Below are 18,630 nucleotides of genomic sequence, written 5' to 3' on the forward strand. Positions count from 1 at the left end.
CTAGAAGAGACCACAGTCCTTGAGGTTCTCTTTGATGATGACATCCGTGACTGCGTCGAACACGAATTTGACATTCTGTGTGTCTGTGGCACAGGTCATATGACTGTAGATTTCTTTCACATCTTTTCGCATGTTGAGATCAAGGAACTGATTCTTGATGTAAGCTCCTGCATCTTCAAATGTGTTAGGACCTGTTGGGGGATAAGGAAAAAACTCTGCTGATAGGAGCTGCTGATTAGGAAGACCGGACTAATTAACTCCTCAAAGCCCATTGTGATTAGACTAGGATCTATGGCCAGCAGAGGAAATGTGACTCTTTGCCATGTGTTGAGAGAATTAAATGCACGTTGAAGAACAGGACTGAAGTGACAGCCCTGAGCAATGTCGTGCGCTTTCTACGCGAAAGGTGACGTGTGAGTAGAAATTTCCTTGGGGTGGTTCAACCTTGAGTCAGAAAGTAGTTTGTTCTCCAGGCCTCTTCGTTCCTGCCAAATCACCCACAGATGGGAATGTTGACAACAAATCCTATCCTTTTCCTGGCTGCAGAGGCCTAGTTTGATCCTAATGAGACTTTTACCAAGAGAACCATTTTCTTACCTATTCATGGGTTGTGAGCTACTCATTTCTTCCCACCCATTACTGGGTGGGAGCTTTTGTACCTCCAGTTTGATATATATATATATATTTTTTTTTAAGTCTTGAGTGAGGAGGACTTGGGCCTAAACACCACCGTAAAGGGGAGCAGGTAAAGTTTTTTAGACCAACTCACCATCATAATCTGGGAAGCAAATGCTGAGGTGAACTTTCTTGATCTTTTCCTCAAAGAGGTCCTTCTTGTTGAGGAACAGAATAATGGAGGTGGCAGCAAAGAATTTGTGGTTGCATATACTGTTGAACAGATGCAGGGACTCATGCATGCGATTCTGAAGAGAGAAAAAGACTACATCACCCTTAAGGAAACTTTAGCGGTGGGTGTGTTCTAAAGACCCTGCTCGTTCTGGTTTCAGAAAGAAGGGGCGGGTCCGTGCTTGGTCAAACATATACTGAAAGTTCCCTCCCCCCCCCCCACTCGAGTTTCTGTGGCTTATTAACATGGGCGAGTCCCAACTCCTACTCATCCTTGTTCCTCAGACAAACTAAGGCTTTAAGCAGCCGTTGCCTGAGCTGCTGCTAATTGTACTTGCTTTCTGATCTCCAAAGGATCAGTTTTGCAGCTGTAAAGGTGAGAAGGCAGCCCTTTCTAACATGCTCCTGCTTCCGGTACAACGGTGAAGCCTTTGCTGGTCATAAAGCAGTGATGTTTCCTGTTTGTCATAGTCCAGAAGCTTTAAACCGACTTTTGAAAAAAACAAACCCACCCCTCCATGGTGGCTTGTCTCCTTAAAGTCTTTGTTGCAATTTCAACAGGGCTCCAATTTCCAACTGATGCCGCAACTGAAAGAGTGCAAGGGGGACCACCTAACCACTGCAAGTTTTTTAGAGCAGAGACTGTTCTGGGTCCAGTGCCCAGCACACTGGAACCCTGATCCATCGTGAAGCCCTCTAGATGCTACCAATCACGCCCCCTCGAGGCACACGAGCAGTGTCCACTGAAACCATGGAGGAGAGATTTATTGTTGCTGAACTTAAAGTACTGCTGGCAAAAGCACAGAACCAAATCCAGCAGCTGGAAACCAATCACCTGCGTTCCAGCAAGTTTCTTTACCTTTTTGTCTTCGCAGACACTCCTGCTCTTCTGCTGTAATCAAGCCACCTGGTTGCCAAACAGAAGCTTATGGGGTGGTTTCTATGGGAGAATATTTATCGAAACGGCCAATGATCTGAAAGTGTTGAGAGCTGCTTGCTTAGGACTGTTAGAGGATTCTTTTTACCTTGAGAATCATCACATTCCTGCTCCTAGAAGCCAGCTGATTCTGTAGCCCTGCTTCTTTCCCTGGCCATACCGGAGGCACCTGGCTGGTTTTATGGGTTGTCACAGCAGCTACCGGGAGGAGTCCAGAGTAAAGGACTTGTTTCATTCTGCACCCTCCCCTTCTAATGTCATAAAGCTAATGTCAGATTCCTAATTGCTGTAAGGCAGGATCTGTGTGCAGGAAAGAATCAAGCCGTACCTTAAAAACCTCTAGGATGAAGATTCCACCACCTCACTATCCTTAGGAATTGTTCTTTCTCCCGTCCCTGTCCATGGTCGGTCTCTTGTCTACTTAGAAGAGAACCAACCCTCCACGAGCTGTAGAGCATTTTCTCTTTGATTTGCAAATCTCCTCCTCCAAAGCTGTTTGTTTTGATAACCTGCGAGAAGCAGGAGGCCTCCGAGGGCTGCTGACAGCAGGGCGAAGATACCCGGATGCATCTTGTTCCTGTTCTCTGCCTTGTCGTCGGCTTTCTCTGCTCTTTGCCCTCTGTGTGTTGCCTGAAGGAGAGGCTGAACGCCCCTGCGGAGCTAGCGCCTTAGCTGACTAGGGACATCAGAAACATTCCCCACAGTCGGTGCTGCTCTGATTTCCCTTCGATGCTGTAGGCAGCAGGTTTAATGTAAGCAAGAGGAACTTTTTTCACACAACTAACCTGTGGAACTCATTGCTTTGGGATGTGGTGATGGTCAAATGTATAACTGGGTTCAAAAAAGAACTAGATAAGTTCATGGAGAATAGGTCTATCATTGGCTATTAGCCAAGATGGTCAAGGGATGCAACCCCATGCTCTGGGTGTCCTAAACCTCTGATTGCCAGGAGGGAAAGAAAGGCGTGGATCTCCCCAACTGCCTTGTTCTGTACACTCCCCCTTAAACCCTGGCACCGGCCGCTGTCGGAAGACAGGATGATGAGCTAGATGGACCATTGGTCTGACCCAGTCTGGCCATTCTTATGTTCTTGTAATAAAGGCTCCATGCTAGCTAAAAAGAGGGCTCAACTCTGCTTCAATTTACACACGAATAAGTCCTGTTGAACTTAGTGGAAGTTCCACCTGTGCAGATGAGGACCCAATTGAGCCTCTAGTGTTTCCACACCTCAAATCTAGTGGGCCTTAAGGGTGGGTCATACCTGGGCTCTGAAGGGTAAGAGGACTGCTTGGGTGACAAAGCTTTGTCTTCTGCTAATTCATAGATTCCAAGGCCAGAAGGGATCATTCCCATCTAGTCTGACCACCTAGAAAGCACAAGCCAGAGAGCTGCCCCAAATAATTCCTAGAGCAGATCTTTTAGAAACACATTCAATCTTGACGTGAAAACAGTCGATGATGATGAATCCACCATGAACCTTGGTAAGTTGTTCCAATAGTTAATTATTCTCACTGTTAAAAATGCACACCTTATTTCCAGTCTGAATTTGCTGAGCTTCAACTTCCAGCTGCTGGATCGTGTCAAACCATTCTCTGCTGGATGCAAGAGCTCATTAATAAATATTTGTTCCCCAAGTCTCTATTTACAGACTGTGATTGTCACCCCTTAACCTTCTCTGTGCTAGGCTAAATAGCTTGAGCTCCTTGAGTCTATTATCGGGCACGTTTTCTAATCCTTTAATCCAGTGGTTCCCAACCTGTGGCCCGGGGACCAAAAGTGGCCCAGGGGACTTTCACAGTGGCCTGCCGCTCCCTTCCGCTGGCTGCATAGGGAGCCGCTGTCTAAGGACCCCGGCGAAGCGCATTGGCACGGGGCTGAGACTGGTGCAGGCTCTTTCTGCAGCCAAGGGGACGGGAGATCAGCGCTGCCCTCCTCCCGGCTGTAGCAGGGAGCATGGCAAAGCGCTTGGCCTGGGGCCCTAGGCGCTGGGGTCGCTGCTGGAGCTGGAGGGAGGGGAGCACTGATCTCCCATCCCTCTGGCTGCAGAAAGGAGCCACTCCCTAGCAACCCAGGTGGAGCGCACGGGGCTACAGGACAGGTGTGATTTCCCTGCTGCAGCCAGGGGGACGGGAGATCAGCGAGGAGAGAGGCAGCCTCCTCCCATAACTCCATCCATCTGGCTGCAGTGTGTGGGGGGGAGCTGCTGGCGGAGACTGGTGTCCCTTCAGGGTTGTAAAAATGATATCCGTGGCCCTTGAGCCAAAAAGGTTGGGAACCAGTGCTTTAATCGTTCCTGTGACTTTTCTGAACCCTCAGCCATTTATCAACATCCTCCTGGGAGTGTGAGCACCAGAACTGGACACCACATTCTAGCACTGGTCACACCTGTCCCAAATACAGATGTAAAATAACTTCTCTACTTCTACTCGAGACTCCCCATCTTTATGCATCCCAGGAGCGCATCAGCCCCTTTGGTCCCAGAGTCCCGCTGGAAGCTCATGTGCAGCTGATTGCCCACCACAGCGCCCCACTCTTTCAGAGTCACCACTCCTCAGTGGAATGAGGGCGTCCCTTAGAGGTGGGCTCACGCTGCACTGGGGAGCCAGGTTCAGTGTGGGTGGGTGGGGCTTATCTCTGGCTGGCTGCATTGCTAGCGAGCAGGGGGTGTAGTCACAATAATTGTTTCCGTAACTGCACATAGCAGCAGCAGGATCATGAATAGTTTGTCATGGTAAAACTGCAGCCTGTTCGAAGTGGTTCCTGCCACTATGGGAGCACAGGCTCACCTGCAGCTGGCTGCCTGGCTAGTTCGCTGCCTCTTCCATGCATTTGTTGTGTTCATTACAGGTGCCTTTACTACCTGTGGGTTTAATTGTCACTGGTAAGCCGCAGTTCCTTCCTACACTGACACCTGACCTTCAGCAACCAGTGTGACCACCCACCTGGGGGGGCACTACCCCCATGGAAGTCAAGGAGAGTTTGAGTTTGGTGGGGTCAGGATTTCACCCATACTGTCCCACAGAGAAGGTAGTAATTCTCCAGCGGTTTCTTGCGAGCTGGATTCTTGGCTATGCAGTTTGGCTGTTTTCCTTTTGCTATTGCCTACAGAGGTCCCTAGATTTTAAAAACAAGAGAGGTCCTTCTGCTCATCTAGTCTGATCTGCACAGCACAGACCAGAGAACCCCACCCTGGGATTCCTGCAGTTAGCCCATCGCTCGTGGTGGAGCTAGAGCAGAGCTTTGAGGAAGGGACGCCTAATTTTGATTTAAAGATTCAGGGCTAGATCCACAAAGGGATTTAGGTGCCTAACTGCCATTTTATTCATCTAAGTCCAAAATTTAGATCCTCGAAGCTCCTGTTCAGCTGCTGCTTAACCCTGAGGGTGCCTAAATTCCTAGGGACATAAGCTTCCACCCGTGGGCAAGTGCAAAACCGCTGATTCCTGCTGCTGCTGACTTGCTTGGCATGATCCACATGTGAGGTGTTACCCTACCTGTCTTGCTCGCTGTGGACACGCTCGGAGCACGCACACCCCACACAACATACGGCGGTGCAGGTTCCCCCTCTACTCAGTTTCTCAGTGGTTAGAGCGCTCACCTCAGAGACCTAGGTTTGAATCCCCATCTCCTTGATTCAGAGCAGGGACATGAGCTTGAGTCTCCCACACCTCAGGCTATGGCGTATTCTGGGGTGGGTGTCTCAGCTTCTTCTGTTGAAGCTGTTCTTTGTGTGAAAGAGTTAAATAGTCACTAGGCCAGAAAGAGAGAGAGAGACTATAGCCTAGGGGTTAGTGCACTCTCCTGGGAGACCTAGGGTCCAGTCCCTGCTCCAAGGACTATTTCAATGTTTCATACAAAGTGGAACGGCTTCAGGAGGAGAGTGTGAGAGAAGCCTGCCCCAGAATTCCCACTCAGCAGCGCCCTTAGCTGGGAGGTAGATGACTTGGGTTCCAGTTCTTGCTCCGAATTAGAGAGGGGATTCAGAGCTGGGTCTCCCAGGTGCATGTTCTAGCTATTGGGGATGGCATCCTCCCCACCCCCAAGTTAGGTGCTCAAGTCCCTGAGAAGAGCAGGGTCTTGGCATGTCCTATTGGCTGGCTTAGGTGAATCCTGTTCTTCCCTAGTTCTCGGGATGCAGCGTGTAGGGAGCCCGGGTACCTGACTCAGGGCTGAGGGGTCCATGGAGTGGCAGGGCACGTAAAGTTCTGCACTGTAAAGTTTAGTCTCCAAGGCCACCAAATCCGTCACATACCAGGTAACTGGTTCTAACGGTTAAACGTCCTGGCTGCTAAAAATGTACACCTGATATCTAGTCTGCATTTGTCTAGCTTCAGCTGCCAGCCGTTGGATCCTGGTCCGCCTTTGTCTGCTAGATTAAAGATCCTGTGCCACTGGAAATCTCCTTTTTGTTCAGGAATTGATGGCCTGTGATCAAGTCACCTCTTGACCTTCTCTTGGGCAAACTAGAGCGATTGAGCTTCCTTGGTTTCTTGCTGTGAAGCAGGTTTGCGTACTTGCGGCTCACTTCTGAACTCTTTCCGATTTCTCCTCTGAACTTTAAACCTTTGCTGCGCAGTTTACTGGTTCTGAAACCGACGTGCTGACGTTCTGCACCCGCTCTGCAACAGGGCGGTAGGGCAGAGGAGAACACTTTGCAGGCTCTCCAATTGCTTTACAAATACTCCGTTTAATTCAGCCTCATGGTAACCCTGAGAGGTCGCTGGTATGGTCCCTAATTGACAGAGGCAGGCATTGCAGACCCATTAACAGTCGTCTGTTCAGAGGTACTGAGCACCCGCACCCCCTATTGAAATCAGTGAGAATTGAGGCTCCTTGGTACTTCTGAAAGACCAAGGCGTCCGTGCGTGATCTGCTCGAGGTCACACACAGCTAGGCAGTGCATCCAGCTCTCTTAACTCGTGCTTTAACTACAAGCCCATCTTCCTTCCCCTACTGATTTCTGATGCCCTCTTTAAAGGCAAGCGGTTGGGCAGCCCCCCTGAAATATCCTTAAGGAACAGACCTGCAGGATTAGCCTTAGCCAGCCACAGGATGTCACTGTGCTCCCTGAGTTAGTTTTCGCTGCCAGCTGTACTGGCTGGAAGGCAGGCATTTATTTTCAGACCTGGGTTAAGCTGATGTCAGGCAAGCGCTATCTGCCTTCCTGGACTTGCGTCAGAGCAGCACAATGCTGCGAGTGAACCCGTGAGCCGCCATTCAAGGCTCTTCAAAGCTCTGTTGCCTGCCAGCGACTCCCTGCGTCCCAGGCAATACAGGCACGTCATACAGGGCAGGAGTCGGTGCCCACCCCTCCCCTCGCCCCTGTTGGTGCTGGGCTGATGCTATTTTCTTAAAATCTGGCTGGTGGCTCTCAGATTTCCCCTGGTTTTTTCTCAGAGCGGAGCTGGGAGTTTTTTTCCGCTTCCTGAGGCTCTGAAAAAGGGAAGAGCAGCCGCCCAGCTGCACTCTGGTGGCAGAGAGTGCCCACAAGCGAGAACATACCACTTCGTCATCCTCTACCAGCACCATGTCGTAGGCGCTCAGAGCTCCGCAGAAGATGATGCAGGTCACCCCCTCGAAGCAGTGGATCCACTTTTTGCGCTCTGACCTTTGTCCTCCCACGTCAAACATCCTGTGGAGGAAATACTGCTGCCGTTAGATAGCCCCTTCCCGCCCAGAGCACCTAACGGGCGGGGGCAGTCCCACCACCCACTGCAGAAACCCAACCGCTGCCGGGCTGGGATGTGACAAATGTTTACGTGAGCACAGAGGGCCAGATCCTTAGCTGACAGAGCAATGGCGCTCTGCTGATTTACACCAGCCGAGAAATGCAGCCGTTTAGGAGGGGACGTGAAAGAGACTCTCTCAGCCGACTGAAACAGAACGGCGCTATCCAGGCTGGAGTTGGGCCCGGATGCCTGAGTCAGTGCTGCTGCGAGGGGCCGCCAGAGGGGAGTGACACAGGGGCCCACCTGAAGTTGAGATCTTTGACGGCGAACTTGGTCTCTATAATCCCCGTGGTCTTCACGCGAGAGCGTAGTACATCCTGTTCGTTGGGGAGGTACTCGGGGGCTGTGATCCTATCCAGCTGGTTCAGGTAGCTAGGCAGGAATGCAGAGAGGTGTTGGGAGGAGGGTCAGTCCTAAAGGATAGGGCATATCACTAGCTAGGGTGTGGGGAAGAAGGCCTTGGTTAAGGTGGTATCAGTGAGACAGCAATCATCTGAGAGGACAGTGGGAAAGCTCCTCTCCAGTCAAAGAGATTCTGCTAGCCGGAGGGGAGAGGAGACGTCCTTCTAGCCTGACTGAAGAGCATGAAAATCCCAGTTCCTGGGTAATCGGGGGCAAAGCTTCCCCCTAGACTTATCAGCAGCACCTAGAAGCCTGTCATGGACCATGTCCCCATTGTGCCAGGCGCTGTACAAACGCAGAGCAAAAGCACGGGCTGCTAGGACCCAAAGAATTGATGATCGAATTAGAAGACAAGAGACAGACCAGATGGAGGCAGACAGACAGGTGGACCCTCCAGCTGGGAGGTGATGGAGCAGCTCCATGAGTACTGTGCTCTGGAAAGCCTGTGACTGCAAGTTCCAGCGTCCACCGTTGTGCCTCCCTCCTGTTGTCGAATGCAGCCTACGAGGGAGCTGTGTGGCAGGCCATGGTGTGTGAAGCCCTCCCCCAGCACACTGGGATCAGCTGATGGAAATAATGCTGGGAGTTTCCTGTCACACTCACTATAATGTGCCCGCGCTTCTGCTCTGCCCTTGAGAACTATGTTAAAATGAGAGGGAGGGACAAATGGCATCAGTTAAGGAGCCGGGCCGGCTTGCTTGATTTGTTGGGTTTAAGCTAGGGATTGTTGTAGCAGAATCTAGTGATGGTCTTTTAAACCTGTGGGGCTTCAAGCCATTTATACAGTAATGGTGGTGAGGAGGGGCGGGCAGCACCAGGGCAGCAGGCAGTGATATTCGAGTGTCAGTTGTGTAGGATCTTTTTGTATGACTCAGTAGTATTATAAGGGCCAATGGAGATAATCCCGTGTTCCCTATCTCGCCCTAACAATCCAGAGGATTCACATGGAACCATCCTGGGCTAAATGGAAGTGCAAAGGACCTCGCTTGTTACATAGTGAATGAAGAGTCCTCTGCTTGCCTCTTGATTGAGCCTTATGCTTTCAAAGCCGTTCTAGTCTATCTTGCTTGCCTTCTAGGGTCCTTCAAGGGGCATGTGCCCCTTCTCCTGTCTGACAAGGCTTTCCTTGGAGTCAGTGCTAAAACTGCCACTGGCTTCAAAGGCAGCAGGTTGGGCCCTTCATCTGGGATTTCTCCTTCCCTTTCCCTTGGCGGCTGGTGAAAAGCTGCCAGGCCTGAGGTTTTTTTAATTGGCCGTACGGGGTGATGGTAACTGCAACGTCAGTCATTTCAACTCCAGCGAAGGGGAAGATTCAAGTTACTAAGCCCCACAGATGGAGGAGTCCTCCATGTCCCAATAAAAGTCAGCCCCCGTACCTGGAGGGTCTCGCCGTCTGGCAGTTGCTTTTCTTAATGACTTACTATGAAGCAGAGTCGTTGAGCTGGTACTCAGCTGCTCTGTCAAAACAGGCCTGGACTCCCGCATCTTTCCACAGCTTTTTTATACAGTCCACTAACTCCGGCGGCATGGTGCCCTCCTCGATGGAATCTGCCAAGTTGCACAGCTGCCGCCCGTCGTCCTGCGAGAGGCAGAACTGGTGAGTGGCTGGGGCTGGACAGGAGCACGAACAGCAGACCCTGCTGTGGGCCCGTCTGCACAAGGTCAGGTTTTGTGTGCGTCCTGGTGTTTTTCTCTGGATTTTGGCATTTAAATTCTACTCCCACCCAACCTTGCTGATTTTTAAGAACAGCTTCCCCAGAGATGGTGGAGAAACAGGCCCGGGATCATGTCTGGCCAGGCCAGGGCGTGAGGAACTCAAGCTGCTCTCAGAATGTTTTCCTTAAGCAGGAGATGGTAACACATGATAGCAACCCAGTGCCTGACGCAAGGTGAAACCAGCTCCTTGTTCCTCTGCAAATAGTGAAAGGAACAAGGTCTCTGGACTCTCCTCCCCTGCAGCTCCTCCCTTTCCAGTGCTTGGAGGTATTGCCCTTCCCTGCAGAGCTACATCCTGGAAACCTCACATGGAAATGGAAACAAACGACTGGCATCTGCCCGCCTAATGGCAGTGGCGTCTATTCAAATATTTATCTACTGTTGTAAGGAGCAGCCGGGAGCATCTGGGTTCTACCGGCCGCTAGCAGGAGTGAATGAGATGCACCAGGTACGTCTACACTGCAGCTGGGAGCGAGCCTCCCAATCCCAGTAGATGGACGAGCTGGTGTGCTAAAAAGAGCAGTGTGGACCTCGGGCAGAGACGTGGGCTAGCCCCCTGAGTTCAGACCCACACTGCTAGTCTTCACAGGCCAGCTCGAGGGAGGCTGGTAGGAACCTGTCTGCCCCCTGGTGGCTCAGAAAGAGCAGACCCCCTCTCCAACCCGAGAGCAGCCTGTATCCCCTACTGCCCTTCACCATCCCCGAGGGCTCCTTCATGTAAATGGAAATTGCATGCACTCGAACCGATGAACACGTGGGGACCGGTTCACCCTCCGCCTTCCCCTGCCCTGGGTTGCGGATGCCTGGGGGACAGAGAAATGTTCCAGTGGCAGCAGGTGCAGCATACTGACCCCTCGCCCAGGTTCGACGTAATCGATCCCCAGCGTGGACATTGCTCGGATGATAGCCAGGATTGACTGCAGCACGTTGCCATAGATGATGGACTTAAATTCCAGGCACTCTTCTTCCGTGTAACCATCTTGATGGATAATCCTGCGGGGAGAAGGGAATAAAACATAGGCCCTTAGCAGGAATCAGAGCCTTGCTTTCCCTGTCAACCCTCTCTCTGCAGCGTAGAGACTGGCACCTTGCGATCCAGCCCCGATGAGAGGCAGTGCAGGGACTGAAATGTGACAGTCGCACTTTGGCCCCTGCTTACACCTAGGCTTGAATCAGTGCCTGTCGGTTTCCTGGCCTAGATGACTTTCCCCCTCGGTGCTGGCTCGGGCAGGCTGGCTGGGCTTGGGTGTGGGGCTAAGAATCCACCCAACTGCATGGCATGGGGGTGGGGGGTAGCGATATGGTGGCATCTGCTAGGAGTATCTGGCAATGTGTCAGCCATGCAGGGAAGAAGGGGGGCTCCTTACGCCCCTGTCTACGCCTGTGCTGGTGTGCAGCCAGGCTCACAACTGAGCCCATTGATTTGCACAGGTGTCTCGCATCCAAGTCCAGAAAACTCCCTCCCTGGTCGTCTTTGAGCCAGCCCATGGTACCAGATTTGCAAGGAGAGAGGTCTGAGACCCATGGCCCGGATTAGCTCCTGAGTTGACCACACGTGGCTCTGCCAGTGACAAAATATCGGATTCACAGGGGAAGGTCCGATGGAATCGGACCTTCTGCGACTGGCCTCCACCGATGGGTAGCGCTCACTCGCTCCCGGTGCAGCGCCATGATGGTTTCAGTGTTCTCTGCCCCACAGGGCTTACATCAGAGGCCCAGCACAGCAAGAAGTGACACAGAAAGGGGGCATGGCTGTTTCCTCCCCCTTGGTGCTTGGAGATTTGCCACCTGCAGCCTGCTTGGTTGGTGTGGCTGGACTCAACTTGCCAACAGCCCCCCCACCCTGCCTCCCTGGCACCAGCAGCTCGTATGGGACGTTCCCCAGGGCACTGTTGCTGAGATGCGAGATCAGCTGTCCATTTAGACCGATCGCCTTGTCCTGAGAGGGGTCTATAGCAGATCCATGAGAGAAATGAAATTTCCCTCCCCACCCTTTGCTCATTACTGTTCAGGCGCATGAAGAGACTCCAGCAGCAGATCAGTTCGAGCCTCGAAGCGGCACTGGTCACCTCTCTCTCCTAGCTAGCGAGCGTAACTGCCGATGCTATTTTTATTTAGTTGTTTAAGCCCTTTTTATTCTTGCTGAACTATTTTCCTCTGTGCCAGCCGGCCAGGCGGCCTGGCCCGGCAGCAGGGCAGGCATTAACCATGCTACGTTCATGCCTAGATTAGGCAACTAGAAGGGAACCTCCTTGGGCTGTGTTCTGGGCAGCTGACTCCCAGCCCTGCCATCGTACTCACTTCATCTGTTTGACGATGGTGCTCTTGCCTGACTCCCCAGCACCTGGAAAAGAGCCAGAGGAAACGTTTGAGTGTCAGCATCCAGACAGAGAGAGAGACACACGTGCCTTCAAGGGGACCCCAGCTCTGTAGCCCTCGGTTCTTACAGTGACAGATGCAGCGTAAGAACCTGGATACACAGCGGCCAGGACGCCGCATCGGCCCTACTCCTCTTCCCCAGGCGCTTCTCTCTGCAGTGGCTCCTCAGACAGTTCAGCACTGATGCATTTCTCTAGCGGGCTATTAACTGTGGATCAAACAGATCCGTTGATCCCAGGCCCTGGGCTCCCAAGAGGCTGGGAATGGCCTTGTTTCACGGGAGTCTTCAAACTGGCTGTCTAGAAACCAGGGATTTATCCTGTTTCGTGTAAGCGGCGGAAGAACTTTCCTCTCGCTTTGCACTGACGCGGGGGCATGGTCTGAACTGAGCTGGGTGAGCCCGGCTTTGGGAGGGGGAGGCACGCTAAACGGTGGGAGAGCTGGGCTGCCCCAGACTGCACGGTTTGCCAGCCCGTGCGCAGGAGGCTCTGGGGCAGCCAGCGGCACCCCCAGCTAATCTCCACGTTAAGACGGTCTCACCGTGCAGAAGTTGGGACACGCGCTTCCAGCCCAAACCTGATCCCGCCCCCCGCCCGGGTTCAAACAATCTCGTGCCCCGCAGGCTCCGGGATGAGGAAAGAATTGGGCCCGGGTGGTCTAGAGACGAGAAAGTTGAGGGGGCCCATGATAACAATCTTCAAATAGGTGAAGGTTGGTCCACAGAGGACGGGGATCTGTCGCTCTCCATGGCCACTGGGGGTAGGACGAGAACAGAGCAGCTTAGTTCGCCGCCAGGAAGGCTTAGGTTGGATTTTTAGGAATAACTTTCTACCTGGGAGGCGAGTTCAGCGTGGGAAGAGATGGCCTCGCGAGGCTTGTGGAATCTCTGGCCTGGGAGGCTTCGAAGAACAGGTTGTACTTTCCCGCCTCAACAAGCCCACTCGACCCGCTGCCAGGCATTCAAAGCCTTCGCTGCCCCCCACCCTCCAGGATGAGCCCTCACAGCAATACCTTCCAGCTTCTGTCAACCTTCCACACCCCCTTGACTAAGCCTGCAACCCCTCCCCCTCCTTTACCCAACCCTCCTGCCCCACGGCGAGCCTGCTGTCAGATTAGTGGGTGCATTGTCGCTGATTCTCGCTGCACTTACTGCCCCGCCATCCACTTCTCTCAGTACTGGGCCTTGCTGGTTTGGTGGATCAGGGGAACCTTTCAGCCTCAGTCCCCTCCTGGCTTGGATATCCCTGCGCTCAGTGGGGACGGAATAGCTTTCTGAGGCATAGGGAGACCCCCCGTGCCTTGCTCATGCTCCCTTTTTATTTCCCAGAGGCTCCCCATTGGATCCGCTCATTTCTTTGGCCCAGGAAGACTGGAGATACCATCCTCCAGGACCCCTCAGCAGGGCTCAGAGGCTGCCACTCCTGCCAAGCTCCCGACACGAAGGACCCATCATTGCTACGGGGTCAGGGGACCCAGTTCCGCCATAAGTCCCCCCCACTGCGGAATCCTGTACAGCAAGACTGGCCCGTTTCTGTCCTGCGGGGACTGTCATATCACACTCCAGCACGGCCACTGTGGGTGGGACTGACCAGCCCTGGCGCCCTACGGCAGCAGGGATTGGACTCAGCCTGGAGCTGGGATTCCCTGCCTGGTAAAATGATCTCAGCCCTTGGGCACGCCCAGCCCAGCCCTGAGCTTTGCTCTTCTTAGCCTCTCCCGCCTCTGTTCTTGTCTCCTGCCCTTCAGTTCCCAGCCGCAAGCACCGGCCATTGCCTCATCTTCTCATAGTAAGCAGCTTATTCCAAAACAGGAAGCTGCTTAGAATTAGGGCCTAATCGCCCTGATCCCTGCTGTCACCCGGATAAACCTCGCGGCGCTGCTCAGATTCAGGCGTAGGCATCCTGCTCCTGCAGAGCAAGCGGCGAGGCGGCCGCACTGTAATCTGTAACTCCAGGGAGCGGCGTCCCTACGACCCACGAAGGGCGCTCGTTTCCCCAGGGTGGCTCTGGGACGAGAAGGGCCCTGCTGGCTCTTCGCTCCCTGGAGGCTGGGGTGGAGGCTGGGTCTCTAGCCGGGGCATTTAGCCTCAATCTCAGTTCTCCGCTCGTGTCATCTTTCCTACCGCTACCCAGTCGCCCTCTGGAGCAAGGGCTGATTCTGTTGCCTTCAGACTAGCATGGGTCTGGTGCAGGCAGGAAGTTCTCTCCAGGCACGCGGGGCAAGCACGGGAATTGCAGAAGGTGACTTAAGGCACCCTGAGTTGCTGACCAGGACTGACTCCCACTGACCAGTTCCTGGGCTGGAATGCTGCAACCAGCCCCAGCTCAAGGAAGGGGGTGGCCCCACAAACCCGTGTGCGCATCTAGTCTGAGCTGGCCCAGGCCAGAGACCTCACCCCGTCATTGCTACATCGAGCCCATCACTTCTCTGGGAGCAGGAGCATTTCTTTGGGAAGAGAGGTCTGAGCTTGGTTGCAGGTCGGTGGTCAATTACCCTAGCTGATAGTGACACTAAGTGGGCATAGGTTGGAGGAACTTGTCCCATGACCCTCCACTGGCCTTTAGCCTTCACCCTTACACCTGCTTCCTCACCTTCTGCACCCCCAGGTCCTCTCCTACCTATTCCCCACAGCATCCTCCCCCTCACACCTTCCCCCACCCCCCAGCTTTCTTGAAGAAGACACTTGGACCCTAGCTGCCCCTGTGAGCAAGCAGGGGCCCCTCCCGGCTGACTTTACATGCACACAGGCTTGTTGTGTTGTAGGATTTGGGTGCCCCAGACTTCACCATGTGCCAGAGCGAGCAGCCATTTCAGGTGGGAGGCACAAAGGCAGCTGCGGCTCCAAACTGGAGCTCAAGGATAAGGAGAGGGGAGGGATTTGGGGTGGTGAGCCGGAGCCTCCAGATCCACCAAGAGCCATCGCAGCTTTAGGAGGCCTAAATGGTGCGTGCCCTTGGCATCTCTTAGCAGGCTGCCTTGCATCAGCCATGCCTGGCTCGCGGTGAGAACTGCCCTGGAATTACGCTGTTTGCGGTACTCAGCTCCTGTCTGAGTGCTCTGTAACAGGGCTGAGAGAGCGCCCAGTCCACGAGTGGGATAGCCCCATTCACTCCAGCTTGCACCTCGGAGATCAGCAGGAGTGTGAAGTCACCGGCTGGCGACTCAGGGCTAGTCTACACTTAAAACTGACAGCGGCCCAGCTGGGCTGCCGTCAGAGCGCTGGTTTAGCCACGTTATGTCGACAGGAGCGAGCTCTCCCGCCGACCTAATAAAACCACCCAAAACGAGCGGCGGTGGCTATGGCAGCAGGAGAGCATCTCCCACCGCCACAGCGCTGTCCACACCAGCGCTTCTGCCGGCAAAACTTATGTCCCTCAGGAGTGTGTTTTTTCACACCCTGAACGACAAAACTTTTGCCTGCATCAGTGCTAGTGTAGACAAGGCCCTCAGTAATGCAGACATAGAGCACAGACCATCTGCCCCGGGGATGTTAGGCTAAACTGAGGAGTGAGGCAAAATCAATGTGTTCAGAAATCAAGTCCAGCCCTTTCTATTCACACTGCTACTGGAGAATCGAAGGTTTGCTAACAACAAGCCGTTAACAGACACAATTATCATCATCCTCTGCTTTCCTCTAGTGCCTCGATGCCAGAGATCTCAAAACACCGAATCCGTGCTAATGAGCTGGGGTTTGATCCTGCAACCCCTTCCTCACCAGAGTAGCCTCTCTGGCAGATCCATCCCCTAAGCCTCCCACGCCGTATGAATGTGGTAGGATAGCATTGTCATTCTGGTTTACAGAGGGGGGAATCGGAGGGTCAAACTGGGAGGCTGTAGCAGAGCTGGAGTGAGAACCCAGGTTTCCTGAGTCTCTGTCCTGCGCGTCAGCCACTGAGCGCTTGTGTGATGTGAAGCAGTAAATGTATTGCTGGGTTTGCCTTTTTTGGCCAGAAAAATGACTCTCTAATCAATTCCCTCTTCACTCGTGGCCCTTGGGGAATCACCAAATCAATCCACCAGCCCAGCCCCTCCTGATGCTGGGAGACGGAAGTATCTAGGTACCAAACGGTGACACCAGCCACAGCCTTCCTATGCCTACCCCCCCCCCCCTTTCTGGAAAATTACAAATAGCTTTTTAATCCCTCCAGAGGTGCTGCCCCCTTCACCCAGGCATCTCTCAAGAGGGTGTTTGTGACCTCTTGTCACATCCGATCGGCTGAGAAATCTCCCTGTCCCCGCTAATCGCTTCAGTTAGGAAGTCATCAGGCTAATGAGAGCCCATCTGGCACGGCTGAAGAACTGACCCTCCTCTCAGGTGGGAAAAAATGAGAAAAACAACAACAAAAAACCAGGGTGAGCCCATCTCCGAACCCAGCGGGGACTGTAGCAGCCAGAGCAGCCCTCCTGCCTTGATCCCGTGCTCCATTTCATCCTCCCTCTTCTCGTTCTTCCATCTCCCAGCCCTTGGCCAGCAGCAGGTGCTGCCCTTTTCTAATCCCTTCACATCCACTGGTTGTCCTCAGGCCCTGCGACAATAACCCCCCTGTCTGGTTTCCTTCGCCCCGTCTCCTTTGGGGGGGTTGCCTTCGTCCCATGCTCTGATCGGCCCAGGCTACCCATCCCCCTCCTCGCCAGCGCTGAGCCCGAAACACCAGCGTCCCTTGTTGGGCCGTTCTCCGCAGGCTGCACATGTAGTACCTGCGTGGAGACCCGCTCCGAGGGGTACAGAACCGCCTCCCTGCCCGCTGAACCCTCCCCTAGGAATCCAAGTGCCCCAGGCAAGCTCCAGCGCTGCCCGGCTGCTCCCACCCTTACCTAACAGCAGCAGCTTGACTGTCTTCGCCTCCCTGTCTGCATCTTCCTGCAGCTTCTTCTCCAGCTCCTTGGACCTTTTGGCCAGTTCCTTATCCTCGGCGCTCGCTCCGCTCCCCATCTCGGTATCGTCCTCCTCTGGCTCCTCTAGCTCCCCTAGTTCCTCTGTCTCTTCCAGCTCTTCACCCTGGGCCACTCACCCTTTACGGGGTGGAGAGAGAGAGAGAGAAATAAACAAAATCGAGATCTGTGCCCAGAGAAGCGCCGCACGCTGCTGCCCGGCTCTGGAGGTCCACCCAGGACGGCTGCTGGCCGGAGACTGCTACGAAGGCAGCATGGGAGCCCTTCACCTTGCCCGGCTCCCCCTCTCTCTCTCTGCTCTCTACCTTAATTCCCCATGGATAACCCAATTTCTTTCCTACGGATTGGGGGCTTTTTAGCTCACCATGTGACCTGGGAAATCCAATTATATGAGCCCAAGATGGCAAAGATTAATGCCTGGGAAGCGCGAAGGCCGGGGGGGGAGGCTGCAGGTGGGGCGGAGGAGGTAATTATGTAAGGGGGGAAGGGAGAGCTCCCCCCATCCTGCACGCACATAAAGGAAGGCTGCCCGCTGCCGCAGGGGCTGTGGTGTGTTACTCAGGGGCTCCCAGGCCAGACACATGCAGCTGGGGAGCGCTAGATGAAAAAAGTCAGCCCAGGGCCTATTGGGTACAACCAGCCTTCTCTGTCTGTGGCACCCAGCTCTGGAAGGGGCTGGTTAACCAGCAACAGAAGGGACCAGCCAGCACTCTAGCAGCTGGTACCTGGGCATTAGAAACGCCTAGCCAGCTGGATAGCTAGAAGCCACAAGCTACTTGGGCTACTCCCCGCCCCCTCTATTTCAGGGACTCCCTGCAACTTCTCCCACCCGCTCCCCCATGCCAGGGGCTTTGTGTGCCCCCTCATTTCCCCGTCCTCTCATGTCCTCCATTCCCCACTTTCCCACCATGGCAGGGACCCTGTGTGGCCCCCACCCTCCCTCTCCACCATATGCCAGTAGCTCTGTGTGCAGTCCCGTGCCCCTTCATTCCCCCATTCCGATTTCTTTTTCTTTCGAGCTGGGACATAAATAATACAAGGTGTCAACATGTTAAACTCTATTGGGAGGAGAGGCAGAGCTGAGCTGGCTAGCGGGAGTTGTGCTGGAAGGTGTTAATGGCAACATCAGCTGGTTCTTTGATCTATAGGTGATTGTAGAAGTGGTTGACGCTGCTGGGTCTGCTCACCAGATGCCAGGGCTTCATGTGTTACCCATTTCCCCCCTTCCAGATGTTGAGTTTTCACCAAAATCCATACAGCTCTGCCCATGAAATTCTATTCCCTGAAATTTTGGAATTGGTCGGATGTGGCGTTCATATGTTATCACGTTAGAAACATACAAACAAATGCCAAGAGCTTCTCTACACAGGTTTTTATTTTTTCTTCCCACATGAACTTTTGAATTAAATGGACGGTGTCCACATGACACAAATTTTGTAATGCGAAGAGGTGAGGACCATGTGACGAGAAGAGTGTTGGAAATGGAGCCCCCTGGACCACGGAAGAGAGGAAGGCCAAAGACCCGTTGGAAGGATGTGCTGAAGAGAGACATGGAAAGTGTTGGACTTAAGATAGAAGATACACAAGATCGTATCGGATGGAGAAGGACCATAATGAACCTTTTTGGCGACCCTGCTTAGTGCGGGAAAAGCTGTAAGAAGAAGAAGAAGAAGTCCACATGACACAATTTTCTTTTTTTGTTTTTAATTATTTGGCCACTTTTTGCCA

At 53.4% G+C, this 18,630-nt stretch overlaps 1 protein-coding gene across 1 annotated transcript; it reads right to left on the minus strand.

Annotated features, from left to right (window-relative positions):
• GNAT2 (G protein subunit alpha transducin 2) lies at positions 1 to 16,942 on the minus strand. Its single transcript, XM_067531834.1, has 8 exons — positions 16,825 to 16,942; positions 11,932 to 11,974; positions 10,482 to 10,623; positions 9,336 to 9,493; positions 7,756 to 7,884; positions 7,286 to 7,415; positions 770 to 923; positions 1 to 191 (listed from the first exon to the last, which is right to left on the minus strand). Exons 1-8 carry the CDS (start codon positions 16,940 to 16,942, stop codon positions 1 to 3), a joined length of 1,065 nt encoding a protein of 354 aa, XP_067387935.1.
• Positions 16,943 to 18,630: the final 1,688 nt, after the last annotated feature.

This window comes from Emydura macquarii, unplaced genomic scaffold, assembly GCF_026122565.2.
Source record: "Emydura macquarii macquarii isolate MOO-44397 ecotype Brisbane River unplaced genomic scaffold, CSIRO-AGI_Emac_v2 contig_3220, whole genome shotgun sequence".
NCBI classification, from domain to species: Eukaryota; Metazoa; Chordata; order Testudines; family Chelidae; genus Emydura; species Emydura macquarii.